The sequence below is a fragment of the Kryptolebias marmoratus genome, linkage group LG9, assembly GCF_001649575.2.
Source record: "Kryptolebias marmoratus isolate JLee-2015 linkage group LG9, ASM164957v2, whole genome shotgun sequence".
NCBI lineage: Eukaryota > Metazoa > Chordata > Actinopteri > Cyprinodontiformes > Rivulidae > Kryptolebias > Kryptolebias marmoratus.
In genome coordinates this window covers 25,886,150-25,912,037 of record NC_051438.1, presented here as the reverse complement: position 1 = coordinate 25,912,037, position 25,888 = coordinate 25,886,150, and the positions used below count along the sequence as shown (strand labels likewise).

At 35.0% G+C, this 25,888-nt stretch overlaps 1 protein-coding gene across 5 annotated transcripts in view; it reads right to left on the bottom strand.

The window, feature by feature from the left end:
* gria2b (glutamate receptor, ionotropic, AMPA 2b) overlaps positions 1–25,532 on the bottom strand; it is a 42,476-nt gene extending 16,944 nt beyond the window's left edge. For 4 of the 5 annotated variants that reach the window (XM_017417452.3, XM_017417449.3, XM_037977437.1 and 1 more), the window contains exons 1-3: positions 25,161–25,532; positions 24,859–24,999; positions 3,582–3,821 (exon numbers count right to left, since the gene is read on the bottom strand). In XM_017417452.3, coding sequence (XP_017272941.1) covers positions 3,582–3,821; positions 24,859–24,999; positions 25,161–25,272 — 493 coding nt within the window. In that variant the 5' untranslated portion in view covers positions 25,273–25,532. The remainder of the gene's footprint in view (positions 1–3,581; positions 3,822–24,858; positions 25,000–25,160) is intronic. The other variant, XM_017417448.3, reaches the window with a different exon arrangement.
* Positions 25,533–25,888: the final 356 nt, after the last annotated feature.

Genomic DNA, 25,888 nt, shown 5'->3' with positions numbered 1-25,888 from the left:
GCAGTATTTGATGCGCTGAAAACAGGAACAAGCTGGATCTTTAGTCCCTTAAAGCAAGAATCATCAATACATGAAAAGAACACTATAATCCCTGCATATGCACCAAAGGTTGGCATTGTGTAATTCCCTTATTGAACCCCCTGCAGTCACAAGGCTGCTTTTACAAAAGTTATCTGAGATCTGGTAGAAAATTTTAATCATCATCAGTTTAAGATGATTTGTCTAAGACCATCTTAGTTTTCATTTAGCTAAAGCAAGGCAGAAAAATGTTTGCATGTAAACTGATTAAACTTGTAGCATTAGCTCTTCCGTTTGTTAAAATGTGCTGAAAAAAATAGCCTAACCTTGCGTAACTCCATTGCTTCCTTTCTCTTCTTCCCGGAGAAACACCCACGCACAGACACCCTTGCATCATTTAACAACAGACTCAGTCACTTACAATCTCCCCCTCTCCTTTTCTCTTTCCGCCTCTCTCGCTACTCTTTGGTTGCCATGGGAATGAGAGGATCACGCTGACCTAATTAGACGGCGAAGCAATGATGAAATATGCACAACATGCTCCTTAGTGGACGTACAGTAGAGAGAGCAGGTCATTGCTGGCATCAGCATGGGGACAATCTAAAACAGCTTGTGAGAGAGGGGGATTATTTGATCCTGCTTTAAGAGGAAGCTCGACTGACTGGGAAGACATGGGCGCTGAGAGAAGAGTGAGAAAAGCACACCGGAGAGAATAAAAGGAATGTGCAGCAGAAGGAAGATGTTGCACAGAAATAAAAAGCTCAAGGTTGTGTGGGTATGTGAGGGGAGAGAGCAGTGGGAGAGTTTAAGTGATGGAAATGATAGAGATTTAAAGGTAATCCCTCTTAATCTATTAGCAGCAGCATACTCAGTCGAAACATGTTGTAATCTCACTCTTGGGAGGTGATTTACCTTCCATACACTTGTAGCCACTCAGTGTGTAATTTAAATTTTGTCCTCAGCCATATTTGGACATTAATCAATTTGATATTTGTCTTTTTAGAATGCTGAAAATAAATCTAACATTATTTTTTATTATGTAATGAGCAGTAAAACGGGGGTTTAAGAAGTGAAAAATAAGATTTGACAATGCAATTTTTCATATATATATATATATATTTTTTTTTTTTTACAAAAAAATGAAATGCTTGATATCTACTTTACAAGAACCGGATATATCTGAAGTCGTACTTCAAAGATTTTCATTGCAGCTGCAGAATTCAAATAGATGGAATTTCTATCTGCAAATAGGTTTTATTTTCATTGAAAGTTGGTCTGCATTTGCTACAGAAGTCTGCATTATTCTCTAAAGTACAGGTGACAAACTCAAAAATAGAAAGTGATGCCCAAAAATAAGTTACATGATGCAGCAAAGTGAGATAATGCACAAAAATATATATATATTTTTTGTCATCTTTATTACACTTTATTATAGGCTGTATTATTATCCATTTCTTTCTTGTATTCAGCTGTCTTGCTCTTTTTTACTTTGTCACATATTGGTTAGCTGAGTTTCATAAAGGTACTATTTTCAGCCTACAAAAGTATGCAGGATGTAAAAAAAACCTTTCAGAGCGCAAACGGAATAATTTTACTTACAGATTTTGACGGTATTGGTACAAAAAAAAGAACTACTTTCGAAAAAGATCAAACAATAATGAGAGAACTGATTTAAATATCAAAAAAATCTGAATAATACAGTTAAATTATATTTTTCATTTTCCCCATGATAATTTCACGCTCTTATCAAGGACAGTGAATACAAGTGCATACATTTCTGACTACAGTATTGTGTAAAACACATTACCTTATGCTTTTGTAAAATCAAAGCATTTTTATGCTCATATCTTGGTTAACTAATTAGATTATATCATGTTAATTAGTACTGTAGTTTGGTCATTTTTAACTGTCTTCTCCTGCAAATTGTTTATGAAGGCATCTGTTGTGTGATGTGGCTCTGACATCACACTTCAGCTGTTTAACACTTCATAATCTGACATAAAAATCCTTCAGCTGGTTGATATAATGATGAGACATGAAGTTTTCAGCTTGAACATTGTTTTAGTTTGAAAATTGAATAAATTATTTTCACGACTCCTGTGTCATAATTCTGACCATTTCATCTACTTTTAGAAGCTTAATGAAACTTTTATAAATTGCAGATATTTTTTTCCCCTGATTTTAGTATAATTAATTAGCAGTTAGCCTAAAATGTACATTACAGACTATAGGAAGAGTCCAAAGTACCCAGAGCTGAAACTCCAACTGTCTGAGAAGTGACAGTGTGAACCACCTCTGCAGCTTGTGAGCGTGCACGTACATCACAAGCAAAACTTACCTTCTAAACTGAGGCAAACTAGTAGATGTTTCAATCAAACGCCATGTAGTTCAAAGTCAAGTCTCCTCAAATTGTGTTTAAAATATGTCAGCTAAAGAGCCACAACAGTTTCTACTGAAGATGAAACAGTCTAGTGGCACTGAGCATGTGTCATTAGGCACATACTGAGCACAGATTTTTACATCAATTATTCAGAGTACAAACGTGCTTTGGGAGGAAATTAGGTCCTGTTTTACTGATGTTGAGGTGCGCCTATCAAAAGGATCCTTTACGTTTTCAGTCTCAGGGACATGGAGTAACATATGACCACCTGCCCCAAGCTTGCTTGCCAAAAAGTGCATCTGAATAATTTTGGATTGTCAAAGGATAAGTTCTGTAACATTGTGTTAATCACACGCATCTAGCAAACAAAATCTTCAGGACCTTTTTGACGATTCAGGAAGTTAAAAGAACCTTACTGGAAATTCTATGAGTGGACAAATTTATTCAAATTCATTTTCTTTTTTTTTAAATGTTTTGAAAAGTGCATGAATCAATCGTGGCAGTTTTTCTGTGTGTATCCCTGTGTGGGCTTTGTTTGCTCTTCCACCTCTTTGTGTGGGTGGAAGAGCACAGCATTTTAGTGGAGACAAGGTTAATGTCTTCAAAAGAAAAAGGTATGAATTAATCCAATTAAAGTCATTTTAACAAAAAATAACATGTTTACACATGACTGGCTTGCATTGCATATTTGCATGCACACAGCTGTAATGATTGACAGTTTAGCAGCATAACGCACACTCAGTACCTCTGCATAAGTATGTTCTTATCATATGGACTTAATGCAAACAAATGACACCTGTCTGGAGCGAACATGAAAATTAACAGCTGCAGGTCATTTCATCTCCACTGTTCTGTAATGTGACTCTAAATGCCTCCCCTCCACTGCATGTTACATAAAAAAAGACTCTCAGCACAAGAACTGCTGTCGCTGATTGATTGTGACAAGCTGTTTGAATCAACATGCCCTTTTTTTTGTTGCTTCAGCTACACTTTGTTTATTAAATAGAAATATTTTAACTGTTTTTCATTTAAAAAATTTTGAATTAAAAAACAAAAGTTTAAAAATTATTAGAATCTTTATATATATTTTTGTTTTTTGATAATTCTTATAATGTTACTGGCAATAACTGTAAAACAATAGCTGGAACAAGAGCCAAATGTTTTATGACTGTTTGTGACTTACCTCGATCACTGTCGTACAAATAGGCAAACTTGTCCCACTTGTAGTATTCGATAAGACTGAGGAGGGGCCCCTTGATATCAGGTCGCATCTGGATAATGAACTGCTGATTTCCATCCAGAGGGAAGCTGGGCGTTATGAAGGAGACATGCAGTGTCCCACAAAATGATGTGATGGTGTTAACAGACTTCTTATCGTAGAACCCAAAGATGGCGTAAACTCCTCTCGAGAACTGCGAACAGACTGAAGAAGAAAGAACCTTTGAGTTTAATTCTAAGAATCTCATATTTTCTCATTGAACTCAATTTCCTTTGACATTTATTTGGCAAGTTTACAAAATGTCTTCTCTTTCTGAAAATTATAGCAAGATACAAAATAATTCTATATCTTTAATACACAAAACAGTCAAGCACAACTTTTAGGGAATGTTTCAGTTTTACCACCAGCTGATCGATGCAAATCTTTCCATAACCTCGAACAATAGAGGGCTTCTTTCATGACTTAATGATTCCTTTATGTGACGTCAATAATAATGAAAGAAAGGAGGTCTATGTGGATGTTAAAGTTTTAAGACCCTTTTAATGAACCCAAACAACTTTCATGATGATTGTGTCTTTGTATAACGGTCTCATTCTGCTGACTCAGCTAAATCCCTTCAATCAACAATACGACCTCTACTCAAACACATGATACGATAACTTTGCTGGCCTCCAGTATTTATTAGGCAAACAAAATGATAAGGTGCTGTGGACTCAGAGAAAAGATGAATACTACATTTCTAAATAAAGCTGGAGGTTGCATTTTTTTCTTCACGCTGCTGTCGTGTCAGCAGATTGGCATGTTGTTTGTAAATGCGTATTGATCAAATGTGAGTAAATCAGGCTTATTGATTCAAACATATTTGTCTTGCAGTGCAATTAATCTAATGAGTAATTTCCTCTTTGACAATATTGCTGTGATGACTTGCTGACAAAGAGAACTGGAGTTCATGAATGTTTGATGTATTGGATATTATTTAGCTTTGTGTAAGTAGTGGAGGCATTCTGCCACTTTTTGACTGTCTGAGATCAATTTCAATCAGAATGAAAAACCCTGAGGGACAGCGGTGGGAAATGTTTTTATTTTTTATCAGGAAATTTACTTGAAAGTCTGGATTTTCAACCTGTTTGTCTGAAATAAATGTTTCAACAATTGTACAATCAAGTTTTTCAATGATTTCAGTTTCATGTTAACAGTGTTTAACGTCACAAAATGTTTTATTAACCAAAATCCTTCTCATGTTGTCATTTATTTTGCACCTTTCAAATAAAGTTTGGGTTGAAGTTAAATAAAACTCTGAATTTGATAAAGTGAGCCAAGCAGCAGGCAATGTTTAGATTCTCGATTGTTGTATCTGCTGATCAAAACACTTTCTTAAACTATAAAAAAAATAATTTAATTAAACAATCTAATGCCAGTATGGAGCAGCTACTAAAATCCTAAAATAAAATTAAGAATGAGAAAGAAAATTTCTTCTTTGCAAATCTCTTGTATAGACAGCATTTCTGGTTTACAGACTTTTTCTGCCACCATGATTTAGGTAATCTTGAAAGGACAGAATATGTGAGATAATTAGCTTAACTTCCTTCTTTTTGATGAAAGTTTTGTATTTGTTGTCCACTTGACTCACATTAGTGATATGTTACACTAACATGGTGAATTTCCACATTACTAAACCAACTAACATCTGCAACAAGAACCTGAGGTACTAAATAACTCTCTGCTAAAAAGATCACTGATTTTATTACAATAGTTCTTTTTTATTATCATTTAGTGAGTTTGAGTTCATCACTGAAGAATACAAAATATATAAAACAAGGATGTAAAGTTGTGACTTTTTTTTACAGTTTTAATTCAAAGTTTCCTAACACTTTAAACTCTTTGAAGCGAAGGCCCCATACAAAGACACCCTTTTTTTTCTTCTAATTTCAAACCTCGGTGACTTTTCTCATCAAAACATCAAAAAATGCAGACCTCATCAAACCTGTCCAACAGAGAGACGTAAAAGTGACAAACCTTGTTCAGTACAAGCATTCATGCATCTTAAGTTCTTACTAATTTTGACATAAAGAGAGAAAAACCTTTCACAGCAGTAGAACCACCTCTGGTGATGTTAAACTAGTTCACATAAATTATGTCAGTGGCGACAAAACTACACGGATCTAATTATAGATAATGAAATCTTACAGATGATTTGCTTTGATTTGATTTATTTGAATTAACTGCAATGACAAGTTGACAAGAACAAACCATTGCACAAAAATGTTTAAATTTTAGGTAGTTTTAAAGTTTTGTCTGGACAGATTTATCTTTAAACATAAGAAAACATGAAAGATAAATAGGATGCTGCTATTTTACTATCATCTCAAGTTTTTTCTCTCAAAGTGTGTTTTACTAAATATTAGTCAAACTAATTCAGGCTACAGTTGTTGCTCATCAGAGAGTTGTTGCTATAATCCTTTTTCGAGTCAAAGTAAAATCAAATTGAATTATAACAAAGTTTTTATCTGTAACACTTGGCCACCACACAATTTGATTGTTGAGACTATTATTTAAAATGCAGATTTATTATATTTTTTATCTAAGACAGTTTGATTAAGATTTGATCCCAATTTGATCTGTTGTCACGAAGAACAATAATTTCCCCAAATCAAGGGGGCAGCCTTTTTGAAATCAGAGGCAACTGAACTAAACTGCGTATAGATAAAAGACTCAGATCTGCTTTTATACATGAAAGTAACACTTTTTAAAAAATCCCTTCTGGTTTGAGTTTCTTGTTTTAGCTCACTCATATAATAGTATAAGGATGTTCTGACAGGTACCTTTATAAACTTTATTATTATTATTATTTTTTTTCACCCTTGGTCGTGCTGCTTTTGGAAACATTTATATTTTACTTCTTTCTAGGGACGATGGAGGGAAATTAGCTTCCTGTTGCCAACTCTGTCACTTTTACAGGGTGTTTGTTATTTTGTACTGCCCAAGATGAAAACAGAATATAATGATAGTGACAATAATATCAATAAAAACAAAACAAAACAAAACGTAAGAGACCAACTACAACAAAATGATCCTCTTACACTAATGCATCATTTAGTGTAAACTCATTCAGGAGAAAATCTGTTGCTTTAAAGTGTGTTTTAGTTTTGTTATGTAGTCACTTTTGGATTCGAGCAAATTTTCTTTTTAAAGAGGCAACAGTCTCTCAATATGACTGCATATCTGAACAAAATAAAATAACACAACTGAATCTGGAAGCTAACACGCATGTATCACAGCTGTCTGATGTCTTCTTCTTTGGTGGTTTGCTTGCTGACTTTGTGCAGGATTAAAATGCACTACGCTCATGCTCAGAGACTCAGTATCCCTATGACTTTGCTGCAGATAGTACCAGAGCATACGGTTTGACAATATTCCTACCAAACAGGGTTATTCACAACCAGAAGCAAGACCCTTTCATCTGAGTAGCAAGTGTTTAGAGTTAAAGTGGATTTAAAATGCTAAAAATGTAAAGTTTTTTTTTTTTTTTTTTACTTTTTTGCTTTATTACAAATACATTTAGAAATGTTTAATTAGGGAAGAAAAGTCAATCACAAATAGTAACTTCTGGCAACAGTGAGGACTGTAGAAAAGCCATTAAGCCTCTGTCACATTTGACTGCTTTTCAGTAAAACTGGCAAATATTCATCCCCAGAAATTCCCCTTTGAACACAGAGGAAAGAAAAGACCAGATAAATCTTTTAGTGTTGACGAGGTCACTCTAATTAGGCACCACGAGCAAAATGTTGTTTTTTTTTAATCTTATATTGTCCTCTCCTGGGCCTGAAGCACAAAGCCACTTTTCCCTCTTCTGATTCTGTTATTAAAGATAAGATGAAAGAAAGAAAAAATTCCATTTTATCTAAAGAAGTGTGCAAGAAAGATAAATACATTTTCGTTTGGGGACTTGTAATCCCAACATTGTGGTTGCAGACAACGGTGCATAATATCAAGTTAGAATTTCCTTATGTTTCAGATGTGTTATTCCAAAATAGCTGCGTGGCAAGGATGGTGTAAACATAAAGCAAGCTATAATTTTACTTTTCATATAAAAACAAAACAACAAACTCTTGCCCTATGTTTTAGATTTATTCAGGTGCCTTTGCAATGTCATATAAAGCAAAACCAAACAAATGATTGCAACAGATATCGCTTTCAAAAAGTGTGCAAGAAAAGATGGATACGCTGTTTCTTTCTGCACTGGAATATTTAGAAAGAAATTGACTCATTTGTCATAAAGACATAAAGTAGAAAGTCTGCGTGGATGAAATGTTAACATTTAGAGTGTTGCAGTTTTTTCATTTTTTCTTACCAACCCATTTAATGTAGACACATTATTTAAATGGTAAAACATCCGTAAACAGTTGAAATCTTTTACTGTTGCTTACCAAATATCCAAGTTGTATTATAAATGTATAAAATAAAATAACAAATTTAAATTAAAAAGCTATATGCTGCCCATCAGCTTTCAATAAAAAATATTGATTAGTGAGCTAATTTAAAGAATTATTCAGCATTTAATAGAAAACAACTTGAATATTTTGCAGTTATGTTAGATTTGACTGAAGTTAGAGCAAACTTGTAATTTCTTCTGATAACCCAAATAAGAAGTCATGCACATCATTTGCACTACAGCTGCATCAGCAAAACTCAAACCTGTGGTCATCAAAGTTTATATTCTTATCAACTCATTATCCATCCGTACAGCGAGGACTCTGGAACATTATCATCACCCAAGGAGAAGGTGTTCCCTGTTAAATATATTTAGTTGCCCCAATTAGATGACCTCGTTTTCACCACTTTGTCTCTGGTGGCACCTCTGCTGCTCTTCCACTGTTTACACAAGCGCTCCATTGCTGATCAAAGATGAAACTTGCATCAATTAACAATTATTGAACTGACCAACTTTAGCTGACAACAGAAATCCTTGTTCTGATGTTATTTTCAGACAAGATGAAGGATCCTTTTTTGGGCATTTTGTTGTAAACTGTAAACTTAATTGACCCATACCTTCTAAGTGGAGACCAAAAGCTTGGTCATAATTAAACTGTTACGAACCTATATCATATATAACACTTCTATAGCATGTTTGATGTATCATTTACAAAATAAAGATCTGATCCAGAAAATGTTTTTTGGGGATATTTACAGTATATTAAGTTCTTTAGATCTTTTACAAAAGACCAACACAAGCCCAGTGCTTCGGTAAAATGATGCATGAGTCCGCCACACAAACTCATGTTCACACACACCACACGTCTCTTTGGTGGTGATCATCAGCAGTCCAGTCACAGCTAACAGAACTGACGGTTACATATCTCATCCTCTCCCTCAGCACTGTGTTCTCACCAAGAGAAAACCCCTAGAGAGTTTGGGACCTTTTATGTAAAACTGATCTGTCACCAGTTGGTGAGGCAGCTTAAAGCCAACAACCCAGAAGACCTGCAGCAACTTTGTCACTACTGTAATTGTTGCACAAGCAGATTTTGACCTTGGATATTTTTAAAAGGCTTTCTGAAAGAGCTAAGTGTTTCTGTCACCTCTTTATATAAACTTCTGAGAACTTCAAGCCTCTTTTTTTTTTTCTTTTTTGTTTCATTTTCCATGGGAGAGATGGTTGTCAGGACTTAGGATTTTTTCTTCTTGACTGTCCTTTTAAGGTTTGTTTTTTATTTGTATACTATTTCTTCGGTAAATTATTTTAGCAATGCTTTTATTTGCCTTATTTTGATGAACTGGGTGTTTAAGTCTCTTTAGGTTGGTTCCGAGAAGGTAAAACAAATATCTCCAGGTTAAAAGTGTTTATCAAAATTGATTGTTTATGTTTGTTTATGAACATATGAAGTTGTCTTTATGCCTCTTTCTCTCACCTCCATAAACTGCATATCTGATTAATTTAGCTCAACTGTAAACCTACAGTGGATTAGAATAAATAGCAATCTCAATACTGAAGTGTCTTGATTGTCAAAGCAGTAGATTATTTATAAATAAAAGGTTACTAAAATAAATTTGCCAGGTCTTTCATATTTATGTTTACCTTCAGTCATAAAACAGTTTAAACCTGTTAACGGCTAAAAAGCTTTTTTACTTCGACAAAGAAAATTGATGCAATAAGTAAAATTAAAACCATCTTTATGAATCAGTCTAAAAATGTTTTTTCCTTATTAAAAGTCAATACCCGGAAAAATGGAAAAACAAAATTCAGGTTTAAACCCAACATTCTTCAAGCATTAGTTGTCTTAAATCATCAGGATTCATCAGTCCTTCTGCTCGTTTAACAATGTAACGGTTTTCCTTGCAAAAGCATGAACTCAAACATAAAAAATGGTATCCTGAACGATATCAAATGATGCCGTTTGAAAGAGATTACTGCAGTAGGCTAATTTCAAACCCCAATTTCCAGAAATATTGAACACAATTCTGAAATGCGGGTCCACACTCAATGTAAACGCATGTCAGCTCAAATCCACTGAAAACAACTTGGAAGCTGGAGTCACCCGTCTGAGGAAACAAATGTAGCTGATGAGTTTGATCTATTTACAGTCACTCCGATTGTTTCCTTGAGTGAACAAACACACCTGGTAGTTGGCATCCAGTCACAAATTTTGCTTACAAATTCATAATTTAGGGACACATTAAACACTGATATGAGTAAAATATTGTGCTGATTTTGTTTCTTACTTTATGAAATATTTTTTGTCCAGTTTTCATGACTTTGGAGTCGTAGCAGTTTAGCTAGAGGCAGCTTGAAATCATTTAATACCAGATTCATTGAGGACAGGACAGATGATTTTTCACAGTCTCTTCTTTCTGGCGTTAACCAGCTTATCAATATGCCTCCGAAATAAAAAAAAGGATTTGTCTGATTCAAGGTTCTGAGACTAGAACAATTCTGAGAACATCATATCATCCGCTTTCAATAAATACCTATTCTACTGAGCCCACAGCTCACTTACTAATGATGTAACTCTCAAATATTTTCACCGGGTTCAAGTCCATAACTTTGTTTCACCAGAATGGGAACGGTTATACATACAGAAAGCAAATAAAACGTGTCAGATTTATGGATAGTGTTTTATAACTTCTAAAAGCTTAGTCTGCAGCGTGATCAGGTTTCATTCCCTCTGGCGACTGTTACCAAGGTAACATATTCCAGTAATGTTCTTTTTCCACACAGCAAAGGCTGTTCACCTATGATGCATAATTTCATGTACTGACAAGCCTTAAAAATGTCATCATTTTTACAAAACAACTGTTATCAACAAATTAGCTTTGATCCACCTCCACTGTGTTTTTTATTCTGCTTCTGGAGATACTTATTTCATATAAACCCTACAGTCACATCTGTAAAGGGTTATGTACATGTTTGTTTTTTTATGACCTAAAAAAAAAAATAATTGAAAAACTGTCATTGTTGATATGAGCACTCACAGCAGAGCACTGCAGGCTGTTGCCTTGGCGACAGCTCTCAGTCATGCTTCTGAATGGCCGATACGACTGGGAAGTGTTTTTGTCTGCCTCTGAGCAGCTCTTCCGGCAGCTGGTCTACAGAAGAACAGTGCAGCTCAGTTCTTATCAACTTCTGGCTCCCCCTCGTCTCATTTCTCGTTCCCTTTTTCTCCCGTTTTCCCCTCTGTGCTTTTGTTCACTGACCTGTTTCCTGGGGGCCTTTCTGACGGTGGATGGAGGATGGAAATTCCACAAGAACAGATACCAATGAACGTCTTCATATCAAACACTGTTCGCGTGTGCTATCATTTAACTGTTTGGTCACAATCGTACTTTTGTTGCTTTACACACTTTTCCGATAGCTGTAGCTTTATCTTTATGAGTCAGGAGTGTTTTTGTGTGGCGCTTCAAAAATGGGCTAAATTCCTTATCTGTAGCAGTTAATGACAAAATAAGTCTGCTGGCGGCTGTGGCTACATTCAGCTCAGTATCACAGCAGAGTGTGGGATACACAGAACTCTAAAAATAATCATGCTGAAAGGCAGAAATTGTTTTAATTTTTAAGTTACTACATGTCAGAACCAAAATTTGTTCTGCTTGAGACGCAGTTTTTTTCTTGTCGTTGCTGGTTATTTTATTTTGTGTGTTTACTTGTTTAACTTAAAGAAAATATTTTCATTCACTAAATTTTACAAGGTAGATAATAATCCCTAAAACTGACCAAACTGTGAGTGGACATGTAGGAAAGTTACAAATCAAAAGGAATGTTAAAATACTGAGTCTGAAAGTTGGTGACTTTGGATCTCCTGGGTGAAAGTCTTAATCTTCATTAACAAACCAAACTAATTGACTTTTCTCCCTTTTTTCCACCAATAATCACTCAATTTGAGACATTTTCTTGAAATATGGTATGGCTGTACACCTACAGGTATTTACAGATCGTTTTCTTATTTCAAGGTAAACAAAAATAAACATTCAGATCACATAACAAATAATAAAACATCACATTTTATGAGTTGCAGAAACATCCACGAATCTGTGAAGCCACATAACAAATCGTTGAATAAAAAATAAATAAAGTCTTTGTTTGTTCATGCTATATCGTGGTCAGGGATGTAGGGAAGCTGGAGATGATTCCAGTGTACACCCCATAGGGTTTGGTATTTTATCACAGAATTAATTAAAAAAATCAATTAAGTCAAAGTACTTGAGAGAACTTCCACTGACTATAAATATTCCAAAAAACCCTTTAGACTTATCTTAGAACAATTTGTAGTCAAGTAGGATCTAAGCTGAGTTTCTGTAGCCATTATGGGCGATAAAATCTGAGTATAATGACATTACTGTATTTACTTAACTAATTAATTATAAAACAAAAAAGGAAATAGACCAACAATTTAAAAACATACCTGCAAAAAATAGGTTTACCTATGCCTTATTCTAAGTAGAAAATGTATTTTATGAATCTCATTCACCAAATAAGAAGGATGTTAGTTTTGTGTCCAAGATTATTTTTTTCTCAATAAAAGATGTCGGGGTATTTCATTCTAATTCAGGCCAAGATCCCTATTTAGAAAAAAAATCACTGGAGCATTTGTACATTAATTTTAATTCACTAAAACCTGATTGAACCAGCTGGTATAAAAAAGCAGTTTTAAGGTAAGATGATCAAAGATGTGAATGTCTGGTGTTACAAAAAATAAATAAATAAAAAGCTGCATTTCTGTAAAAGCTAATTTCAAGTGTTTATTGAAATACTCCAACAACATAACTAAGTGCTGTACCCTGATGATACAGAACTGTTCGACCAGGATGGTCGTGCAAAGCTAGCACATTCATCACACACAGCAACTCTGCTCCCATTTCATCTACCTCCTGTTATAAAACCTATCGTATGTTCACTGACCTTTAGTGGAAATACCAATGCAGACTTTAGGTCTGCCGTTCTGCGCTTTAATGATCTTGGAACCTGCCAGAACAAAATTAGGTACGTCGATAAAAACAGAGCTTTAATCAGGAGCTGAAGGACCCGCTGCCATGGCAACCATTTATTCTGTGTTTACTAAAGATAAGCAGCAATCAGCTCACAGAGGTGAGCAAAGACATGTGAGTACAGGTGATCCTGTGTTTGCTTTCACTTGCTTCAGCTGAAATGAATACTTCTATTTTCTTGCATCCTCTTAAAGACTACCATAACAGCAATTTATTTATTTTATTTTCATTAAGTACAAATTACAGTACAAGGTAAATGTTTTAGAATAACCTTGCAATCAATGACAATTTCAGTTTACATTTTTTTTTTTAACATTTGGTAAATTTTTCATGCATAAAAGTAACATTAATGTGGGTGTTTTTTTGTGGCTTGGTAGTGTCCTAACCTGGAAAAAACATGAATTTCCTGCAAGGACTTTAAACCATCTGTCTTCTCAGTTCAACTTGAAAGTCTGCCAAGATTTCCAGAAACCTCCAGTTAGCTGATTAAATGCACTTGCAAAACATTAAAACTGGGGGCATTCACTTGTATTAAATGGCTAATTTAATGTAAAATTATCTCAAGCTTTAACAATATACTGCAGTGTTTAACTCTGTAATAATGAGGTTAACAAGAGATACAACATAATTACACATTTATAAATTTCAAAACTGAAAGGATGAGACGCATGTTATTTGTCTTCTGCATGGAGAATTCTACTGAGAGGAATACTGCAGCTCCTGAGAGTTGCCTCGTTTTAACACACAAGCTCCTCTGCACTACTTAAAGCACTTCTGACATTGTGTCTTTGTCATGGCTTACACAGTTTGAAACGGTGCCAGCAATATGTGTCCCAAAAAAAAAGATACATAATATTCCATCGTCAAGAGGAAGCCAACTAAAGCTGTGACCTTCCGGAGGCCTTGGCTTTCAACCGTAAAAGAGAGCATCAAAAAGGACCACTGAGGTCGCAGCTGCACTCCTTTCATAGCATTTGATGTCTTCCTCACTTTGAGAGATTTTCATGCAAATTTGACTATTTTTGACAGCCACTCCATTACACAGAACGCTGCTTTGTTGAGCAGACATAACACTAAACAAAACTTGAGGTTTTCACAGAACACTGCATTGTGACTTACAAATATTTGCTTGGAAGGCAGCCATCTCCAGGGTTGTATACATGGCAGTGTATTGCTTGTGATGTCTGTTATGCTTTTATGCCCAACTTTTCTGAATAGTGGCTGTTTTGATTGGACGAATTGATTGGCTGATCTTTTTTCTCGAACAGTGTATATCTATGTGTCTGTTTGTCCTCTCTGTCAGTTTTTGTCCCACACAGTGATTGCTCCTGCCAGGGGACTTGGGTGCTGACCTTGTTTCTGTTGACACATTGGCTGGCTGAAATCCTATCTCTCTTTGCCTTGTCATGTTTCTGTCTTGTTTGTTGTCTTATTTGTCTATAATTGTCAATGTCATTGCAGATTTAATGATTTTGTCCTGACATACGTGGTTGGTTTTATGGCTGAAAATGTGATGAGTGATGTGTGTTTTTTTAAATTGAAACTTGAAATTGATGGAGCTGTTCATGATTTCACCTCTTGGGTGGCCATAATCAGTTGCATTAGTTTTGTTTTTCACAAAAAAAAGTATTTTAGCGTACTGATTTATGGCCATTTTGTTAAAAACTTGAAATCGGCTCTGGTTTTTGACTTCTGTTTGTGTTGTAACATCCAACAACACCGAACACTTACACTGCTTTAATGCACAGTTTTAGAATTAAGACTTTATCTGCATCTTTTGTGTGCAGGTTGGCACAATGACAACAAATCCAGAGGCTCCCAGTGGCAGCCTTCTCAGTTCAAGTCAACAAATAAAATAATTCCTTTACAGTATGTGGAATAAGAATAAGGAAAATGCTCTGATTAGCATAGCGAAAGAAACAAAAAGTCAGACAAATGGTTTGTTTTGTATGGACATCATGTTTTCTAGAACTACAATCTCACGATTTTGCTGGAAATCTGTCATCTAACCCCAAATTTGCCCTCATTTTTATAAAACCTGATGTTAAAATACTGTTTATTTTCTGTAAATAATTTTTAAGCAGGCCAGTTCATCTTCATCCAGAGTGAAAACAACAGCCAATATCCAAACAAAACATATTTTTAGAAACACAAAAGACTTATTGTGCATATTTACAGCACTTTAGATTACTGCTAGAATAACTTTTTAACTGTTAGTAAAGAATAAAATCATGATATATTGCCTCCTGACATGACAGGTATTAATCTGTCACATCTCAAGCACTCCTCATGCTTGTATCAGCGAACCCCCTCAATAAAGTCTCAAGAAGTTTCTCTGTTAATGTGGAATAATCCTTCTAAAACCATCTGTTCATGCTGTATTTGTGACTGATACCTGCGATATCAAAAGCTGCAAGAGTTTATTTGAGCTCATTTTCCTGTCAGCTGTCACATCAGTGCCAGAAATAAAATATTCAATTTTATTCACTGCAAATACAAATAAAAAAATAAAAAAATAAAAGTTGTTCTTTTATACTTTCACTATCTAATGGCTGCTCAAGACCTGTGAAATAATTTATCTCTCCATATACAGACCATTGAGGCTGTTGAGCCTTTTGAATTTCTGCTTCAGACTCATCTGTTTTCTTTGGTTTTTGACTCTAAAGTTTTGGAAGACCCAAATAGACCTGATGATTTGATGTTGTGACTGTATTTTATCTTAACATGTATTTGTTCTTTGCATATCTTGTTTTTTGTTGTTGTTGTTGTTGTTTGCATTTTACTCCTGTATTTTAACATTTAGTTTGACTAAACTGAAAACCATTTTGGTTTGCAGTTGTGGGAACTAATATTCAGCTTATTTCCGGTTATTTTGTGCTATGTATAATTGTATTTTATTTCTGAACAGAACAGCATCATCATAAACAAAAACTATACATAAAAATAAAATCTTAATAAAGAGAGAAAGAAAAACATTAAAAAATCATTAAGACCCTACACATAAAACTTTGTGGTGTAAAAAGATAAAAAAAAAATAACAATAAAAATCGAAGCAGAAATGTGTCCATAAAAAAAAATCTCTCAATCTTCTTGCCTCAGTGTCTTTCTGAAAGTTGCATCAAATAAACCACCCACAGTCGCTCCTCGAGCAAAAACACAACAACTTGAATGAAGACAAAGGTTTCTGCAGATCAAAGCTGCAGGGCAGCAGTTCTGCTACATCACTAAAGTTCTTCTCGTTACGGATCACTTATAAACACTCAGAACTCCAGACAGCTGTCAGTGTTGGGTTTTCAGAGCTTTCTAACATTACCTAACCTAAACACTGCAGTAAACTAAAAAAAAAAAACATTATAATGTAACACAAAGTCTGGAAAATTTATGGGACCAGAGTGTTACGTACGTATTGTAGAAAAGATTAATTATATAGCATCCAAATTCACAAAACAATGGTCTCTCAAAAGGCACCATACAACGACTAAACAACTCACCTTAGAAATATGCTATTTTCTTACTTTTAGGTATGTTTATTATTAACATTAATGATAATAATAATATTCCTTTCCCCATTCTTAACCATGTTAAAAGCTAAATTTATTCTTGACACAGACAAATCAGATTACAAAATGTCTAACATGGGGTGTGCAACATCGGTTTTATGGTTTCCAACTCAGATGCGTACAAAATCCCTGCATATCGGTGGAAAAAGTAACTGACAAGCCAACAACTGCTGAGATGTGTTGGCTACAGGCCAGATGAGACCTTTTGTTTAAGCAGGCAAAGCATCAGAGAACAAGTTGTTACAAGAGAACAATAGCATTGTCTGGAAAACAGACAGCTCTTAACAGGACTGCTGACAGCATAAGGAAATGCTGTAAATGGATCAAAGCTCTAAATGAATTGGTTTAAGGAAGCTCTAGAAAAAAAAGTGCCAGCAACAAAGAAAATTTGCCCATCAGCAGTCTTTGTAGGGTTTCTAAGCCTGTTTAGAGGAATGACAAAGATACATTTTGTTAAAAAAAAAGGCCTCAGAAAGGTAAGGGAACTTGTTTCCTTTGGTCTGGACACAATGAGTCTAAAGAATGCCTCTTATATTTACTTTACATCCAGCAGAAAACACAAAGCCAGTCTTTTCCACTCTCTCTGGTTTATCACAGAGACCTCTTCTGTCCTGTTATTTTCATTTAATATTTCTAATTTAGTTTTTATCTTTTATGCCACTATTTAACCCTCACATACCCCCAAAAGCCCTAAAATGTTAAAAGGTTTGACACAAAAAAAACCCTGGAGGAGCAGAAAAGGTAACCGGATCAAATCTTAATCACCACAACGATAGGAAGGACAGATCCTCCTCTGTGCATGCTAATCAGCATCCTTCCTCAGCAGAAAAGGTTATTTTCTGAATTAATGAAAATTCAAGGCATTCTGAGTAAACACATCTTTGGGATGCCTGCAATAATTCTTCAATGTCACAACAGCCTCATCAACTGCTAAACACTTGTTTAAATTTAATCTCCCTTTAAACATGTTCACATGAAAACAACTTGCCAAATAAAACAACTTTATTAAATATATTTTCTGCATGTTAGTCTTGTCCAAAACAGTTTTTAGACATAAGGTAATTGCTGGCATCTGGAATGTTCTTCGGTTGTCTTAGAAATAAACTGAATCCCCTTGAAACTTCATTTTTCTTGCAACAACGACATATTGTTTATTTTTTTACCACAATGAACTTGAGCTTTAGAAACAACTCATTTATAATCTGCCCTGCATCTCCGTGCCAGAGTCTTATCAAACGGTGAATTTAACCCCATGCTCAGGTGACAGCCACTGTTCAAAACCTAACAATATCACACACTGGAACATTAAATAGGTTGGATTCAGCGCTGTTGTCAGTGTACAAGGCTTTGAGGATTAATACACAGCTGCACTAATTGAGATTTTATCTTTCAGATCATAAATCTGGTAAGGGACATCTAGATAAGAGAGAAAAAAATTAAATCTTGGTTGCATAATTTGAAGTATAAGAATCTGTACTCTGTGAAGGGGATCTCTTTGTCTTGTATGGCTCAAGTGCAGAGAACCATTAACAGGAAATAACTCAATGGATTGATGGATTTCTAAACCCAATTTCTTTTAGATTAAAAGGCAGAATTTTTATTGAGTTTTCAGTTCCACATGCTTGCTCGGTAAAAGAATGGGACCTTCAGTCTGTTTGGTGACTCCCTCATCCTTCTCTTATTCTGCTGGAAAGGTAAAATCCAAATGCTGACAATAAGCTGGTTGCGATAGCCCTCACTAAGCCTCGCTGGAGGACTTTTCTCCTGTCACCTGTCTCCCTACAGAAACGCTGGGCAGGGGAATTAACTGAAAGAAAGATTAAATTAAATCAGTTTGTTTTTAGAGCAATGTTACTTTTACAAATTGGCAATTTAAAAATACAAACACACTAAATCGGACTATTTTAAACATTTTAGGATTTGGTTTCCAGTGAGGTAGATGTATTTTTTTTCATTTAACTGAAATAAATTAGATTTAAATGGACTGTATATGTCTAGATTTTCTATTGAACTTTTTAGCTTTTTATATAAAGTGCCCTGAGATGACTCTCATAAATTGAGACTATTTATATGAAACTGAATTGACTTATATCGGAGTTAAATGCTGAAAAAGAACTTCAATTTCTTTGCCCTGCACTAAAACATGACTTTGTTCTTCAGTCAGTGCTTGTAAGGAAAACTCATTAAGTATTAATGCATGTTGAGTCCTGCACAACCTGAAACATATAAGAGCCAGAAATTATTTACACTGAGAAAATGCATCTGTCATGACTCAGAAATTTATATTTGAAGGAAATAGGTCTGATGTTTTTCACAACTTCCAGATAGGTCTGAAACTTAAGCTTAGTTTAAACAAAGTTTTTAACATTCTTAACAAGTTTAGTTTTTTAAAATTGATTTATGGAGTGTATTGACTGTAAGGTAAGAAACACACAGATGTGCTTCATCTCGTTAGTCTACACGGTGAGGTAAATTTTACTTTATTACACTCTTCTAGTTTATGTACAAATTAGATTTTGACAAATACAAGCCACAGTCAGTGGAGAACATACAGAGCTCAGGGCCAAAATACATTTGAGCTCTGATAAAGTAAAACACTGGACACTTTGGAAGCTCACCATATCTCTGACTGGTAAATTTTGAAGGACGCAGTGATAAGGGCCTGTATTCAGGGCAACCTCAGATCCACAGAGGGTTTTTAGCCTCATTTTTTGACCAGCAAGCTGCCAGACCTATTTATTATTTCACAGCTCTCTGTAAAATGGCAGAAATGCACTTAATTAAGTGTGAACAATAAACTGGCAATAACCAACTCTCTGTGGTAAGTATTTGGAGGGTTTCGACTTTTGATCACTCAGCCAGGTCCCTGAAATCATGCATCCATAAAAAGCTGTGTACATTTAAATTCGTGAAATTATAGTTTGACATGTTCAGCCATGACAAACAAGAACTTTCAAGTATTAAATTAAAAGATGTCTGACAAAGACCTCAGAGTCCTCACTTAGTTTTATAAGAAGAGAAAAGTGTTGCTTGAAAAAAAGTTAATGTCAGAAATGTTTTAAAAAGTGCATATTACACAAGCACCCGAAAAGTGTAAAGGCAAATGCATCCAAATATACTTGTTTTGACACAATAATCTAAAAATAAATACATGCTTTTCCACAGACAGTATAGTTTTTTGCTTTTAATTTATTTATTTATATATTTCTACATTGTTAGTGCTGATTCTATCAATCCAGTCCAAAATAGTTTAATGCATTTAATATGTTTCATTTCACATTTGTGGAAAATTATTTAAACTCTCCAAAGTAAATTTGATTTTAACACAGTTCTATTCGATAGTTTAAATAGTTGATTAAAAATACTATCCTGATTTGGAAACTTAAGTAAAAATAATATTTCTTTCTTAATGTAAAATTACTGTAAAATATAAAAAAAATAGATTTTTTAAATTTCAGTTGTCAGACAATTATTGTTGACACTTTGAGTGAGTTCATAAAAAAAACAAAAAAACAACAACAAGTAGCTATTTAAGCATCTTTAATGATGCACAAACTAACAAAGTAAAGAGGCTTCCTGGCTTTTTGATTTTTGAGCCTTGCTCCTTTAATAAGTTCAAATATTTATCTGTTATCATGTTGTTTTGTGGTGGGAATCATTTAACAACTTGCCATGCTATAAAACTTTCTATAATGAAATGCTAAATTTGTTCAAGTTCTTTGTCCATTTAGGAAAATGTGAAGCTGATGATACAATGTTGGTGTCAACTGTCCAAATCACTAAAAAGTTGCCGAAGATGGTGTGATTTTTCACTGTCAGGGACAAAAGTGTAAACTGTAGCTGCACGACATCAAGACTGACAATGAAATGTTTTTTTTTTTAAGGTTCATGCATCAAAGCTCATCAGAACCAGATTTTATTGCCTCAGACTTTTCAGAAAGAGGACATTTCTAAAGTTAAATGCAGTTCAGGTAAAGAGTAATTTTATTTTTAAAGTCTTCCCTCTTATTTTTATTAAACTTGGGCTGGACCTTCATCTCAGCTTTTTCTGCTGAAGCCACAAGCAGCTGGAGTTTCATTTAACCTGTGCATTTATTTTCAGAAAACAGGATCTGAAAAATGTCAACAATGAAAAAATACAACAAATAAAACTGACAGTTCAAATTATAAAACTCCCTATGACACCCTCCTATTGTCTGTCAAAGATGAATAAATTAATCAATAAATTAATGACTTAGTATTCCTTGAAGTAATGCAGAACTTATAGCCATTTTGGTCAAACCTTAAAATTCAAATTCGGCACAAAATAATTTAATCTCACATAATCTCAGGGTATGTGCAGTGAACAACTATCAGCTACTGCCATACCAAATTTTAGGTTAATATCTAAAGCTTTTTTTGTGTTTGTTAAGATTGCTTTGCTGTGGAGGCCATCTTGAATTGGGTTAACTCCAAATATTAGTCAGTTGTAGTTGTATATTCAATGATGACTTTCTAAAAGCTTCATTTAAAAATGTTCAATGATTCATGAGACAAACAAACGTGCACACACAGACACCAGTAAAAACATTATTGTCCCTTTGCCTTCAGCAGTGGGGGATAAAGAATAAAAAACAAAATGAAACAGCAATAGCAAGCTGAAACACTCTGACTTGAAATCACAAGCTTGTAGCCACAATAAAGCAGTTTGGCAAAATGAACTTCCTATTCTGGTAAATGTCCACCTTTTATAAAATCGATAATCCATCATTCCACTTTCTGTTGTTACACAAAGCTAAGATGAAAAGGTCAATTAAGTTGTTAAAATAAAATTTTATAGAAATGCCATCTATATGGGATTTTCTTTTTGTTTTTCTTGGCATGTTTTCACTCCTTCAGATACTTCATACTAGGATATATGATTTCATATATTTCATATGAAATATATGAAATCATGAATATATAAAAATGAAAATGGCTCTTTTAACTGTGATAAATAGTTTTAAGTTGTGTGTGTCATTTTGAGGTTTTAAGATGTGGCTCCAATCCAAACGATTCAAACAGGACTCTGGGATTTATTGCTTTGGGTGGACAGAGCGCCAGCATTCCTGCACACACATATTTACATGTGCAGGATGACTCCTGTGGAGCTGGCAGCAGATGCAGGTCTGTCCAGATGAGCCGTTATTGATGGAGAAATGTGTCACCTTCCCTCCCACTGACTCTGACAACCTGCATTGATGAAGTATGTCCCTGTGCAAGCCAAGTGCAGCAAGAATTTCACAAGTCAGGGAGGTACAAGTACACACACTGTGTTCACTATTTATTGCAAAGAAATAACAATACAATTAAAAGTATTCATTGTAAAGTATAAAATTAAACAGAAACAAACTTTATCCTGAACTTTATCAAATCTTACACTTTGAACAAGTTTTCTTCAGTAGTTTTCAAGATATATTTAATGCAATTCTGAAATGTGGGTCTACACTCAATGTAAACAATGAACTTGGCTGAATCCCCTAAAACAGTTGCAAATTGAGCTGCATTAGGCTGGCCATAGTCTGTGTACGTAAACAAATATGGTCAGCAACTTTAACACTTGAGCATTTGTCAGTCACTTGAGCTCTTTAAACAAAAGTGCTAGTTTGCATCAGGTCACAAATTTTTAATTTAAGGATACATTACCCATCAATATGAGAAAAAATATATATAATTTGTTTATTAATTCATAAAAAACATTCCATATCTCTGACTTTGCAATGAGTTCCATTTAATTCCAAACTTTACAAAGGTGTTTGCAACAGTCATGAGTCATGTGCCCTTTTTATACAGTAGCAGATGATACTTTCAAAGAAAGTTTTGGGATAATTGCTATTAAATTATTTCTCTTTGCCTTCAGTTGTTAACCTTATTTTTATCTTTTAATTTCTCCATTTTCATCCCAATGATAAAAACCACTTTTTCCCTAATTTGAAGTATGTAATTATTCACCAGGCAACTTTTCAGAACATTTTTTTTAGATTTCTTTCTGCTTTTATGTGACAAAAGTGCTTCAGTATTTGTCCTTTTATTCCCTCTTGAGTGCTGTTTCATAAAGTACCTTTTAACAAAAGACAAAGTGGTGCTGTTTAGGGGCTGTTATTTTCTGATGGAGGTGGATGGTGAGACAGACCGCCATCTACTGGCTTTAAAAGCCCCAACCTCCACACCCCCTCCTCTCACTTCATTTTACAACAGCCAATATTACCCCTCCTCCACCTAACACCCACTCAGGAAGTCAATTATGAAAAAGACAAAGTTCACAAAAACACACCAGATATATTGATGGGAGATGCACAAAAAGGGCTTCTGTTGACTGTAAGAACAGGTGACAGGCTTTAAATTACTACAGCATCAATCGATTGGTGTATTTATAATCCAAGCTAAGCACAGTCACTGGAGAAGTTGAGATTAACCCTCTGCACTGCTTGTCACTGACTGAGTCAAACACTTGCAATACACCATCATGCACACAGTTCTCTCATTTAATTACTTAATTTATCTTAAACAAAATATTTCCAACATGCATTTTATGGTTTCTTGTATACTGATTTTTTTTTTTTTTTATTAGAACATCAAATGGATGTGACAACCAGGTTCATTTCTAAAAGGATATCTTTGTGCCTCAGTAATATTAATATTATAATATGTAATATTTACCTAAGCCATTATTCCCATTGTGATTTATAGGAATTATTTAAAACCTAAAGTAGTCTAAGTTAGGTGAGTTAATAAAGTCAGGAATAGGCTGGTTTTTATCACAGCTGATAACCAGTTTTTAAGTAATTCTAAGCAATTTTCAACACAGATTTGCATCTTGTAACTGATATCCATGGATCACCCACACACCCACGCACACAGTTGAAGAGAGAAGCAAACTTAAAAATGATTCATATTTCACCCTGAACAGGTTCACATGGCCTGGTAAAATGACATTCTTCAAAAAGCAGCCAAACAGCTGATACAAGACAAGATAGATGAAAGCACACACCCTATGTCTTGTTTTTGCTGTATTTTTTTGACAGTAGATATAAAAAATAGCTAATAATACACATTTTTAACTCTTAACACATGTTTTTTTTTCCCAGCTGTGTGTGCAGTGCAGTCATGTTCTTGTAATAAAACAGGGGACAATAATCATTTGAGCCTGGACACGACTCTCCCTCTGATCTGTCGGACGCAGTGAGCGTCTCCAAGCAGGAAGGTTTTATATGGTAATGCAATCGATTGGAGCAATGCGCGCACCAATGAGAAGCGTTTGATTTATGTTTAAGGGACTGTTGAGAGCAGCAGTCGCTTGGCAACCGTCTAATGAATGTACAAAATATAGTGACCCATTTGCTGCTGCAGTTTAAAATAAATCCTACACAAGCTGTCTGGTTTTGACGGAAGGAATGCATGATTAGATCCAATTGAAACTCTGAAAAAAGGTGTCATTTATGGTTTAATAAAACGTGATGATTTAAATGAGGCCAAAACGCAGCTGAGGTTTTCAACTGAAACTCTTTCAGTGCATCAGTTATTAATTAATCGCATCATATCAGTCCTTATTATCCTGCCATAGAGCATGTCTGTTTCTGTATGTAGGATCCATCTATAGATGAACAGCAATTCTTCTGAGCTAAGAAAAAAATGTGACATCAGTAAAGTCAAAAAGAAAATAAAAAGTCTTAGTAAGTGTGCCTGATTTAATCATGAGAACAACCCGATCATATAAAGATAGAATGGATGTAGTTATTTATAAGTGTGATTTCTTTTTTTAATATTGTAATTATAATGCATTGTGAAGCAGAAAAGTGGCATTAGATCAATCCAAAAGGATTCTTGTTGGTTTATTTTTTTTTTCATTTTTGGTTTGAAAGGCACCTGTTTGATAGAACCCTCATGAAAGATATTTATATCTCACTCTTTGTTTGATCTCTGAATCTGAAAGAATGAAAATGCATATGACTGTTACTGTGGAAACCAACTTTCCCTTGGTTGCTCAGCGCTCTTCAACCTAAACTACCCAGGGCACAGTCTTTGCAAAGAGAATATAGATTAGCCAAACAGCTCGTACCATTTCCATTCAAACAGCAAGTACATTAAGGGTATTAAAACACCTAGTGGGTGACATGCTCTTATGATTATTGTAAAAGCTTTTGTAAACCATGATAGAAACTGAAAATATAAACGTGACTTACAACAATTCGTAACTGCAAAACTGTTGGCCACCTCTAGATTGTCAATATGAGGCGTCAGTCTGAATTCCAAGGTGCCAAACTGAACCATCCCTACCCGAAACGCGCTGTACTCTTGATCCGCGCCCCTTGGAAAAAGTCCCCCTGAAATCGACACACAAAAAAAGCCAGTGAGACTTGCACATATTTGGACAGTATGACATATTTAGGTACAAGCAGCTTCTAATTACTCAATTTTATGCATAACCCTGTTTAAATGTTTTGGGTTTTTTTTTTCACTTGAGCTAATATGTTTGGCTTCTCACCAATCTGAACACTGGGCGAGCCTCCAAGCGCGCGTCCCCATAAAACCAGAAGGAAAGAAACGGATAAATGTACTATTTTTTCCATGTCCACAGACAGTTTAGATGTCCACATCCACCAGAGAAGCCTGGTATTCCTTTTTCTCCCGTGGAGACGTTAAATCCGACACATATTGAGAACCTTTAGTCTTGGGGAGACGATTAAAAAAAAAAGGAGACAGCCTTTAGCAAAGAAGCGTTTTCTGCAGGTGGCTACTAGCAGTGAAGGAATGGTCGCCTGCAGTAGAGCTCTGCTGTCTCCTTTTTCCGCCGCTCCCTTTCTGCCGGCAGCTGTGCCTCTTCGAACGCACAGGAACTCTGCGCGTCTCCGCGCCGCGCGCCGGCGATCTTTTCATCATCACACCCACAACTGAGAAATGCTAATGAGAAGGCGGACAAAGGCGAAAAGAGCCGAAAATAAACCACATGGTGACAGGATCGCATGCAACACTTTGAATAAATAGAAACGGAAGCTCTTGTTCGCGAAACACTGTTTTTGTTGTGGCCTAAAGGCTTCAGCGCGCCTTATTAAGGCATGAAATCATTGAACACTGTTGATTCACAACACAATAGCGCCATTATGTGCACTTAAATCATATTTGGCTTGATATAGCTTTAAAGTCACCGCCATACATTTGAGCCAGAGTCCCGTATAATTTTATTTTCAAAAAGTAATTATCTTCCTGTTATTT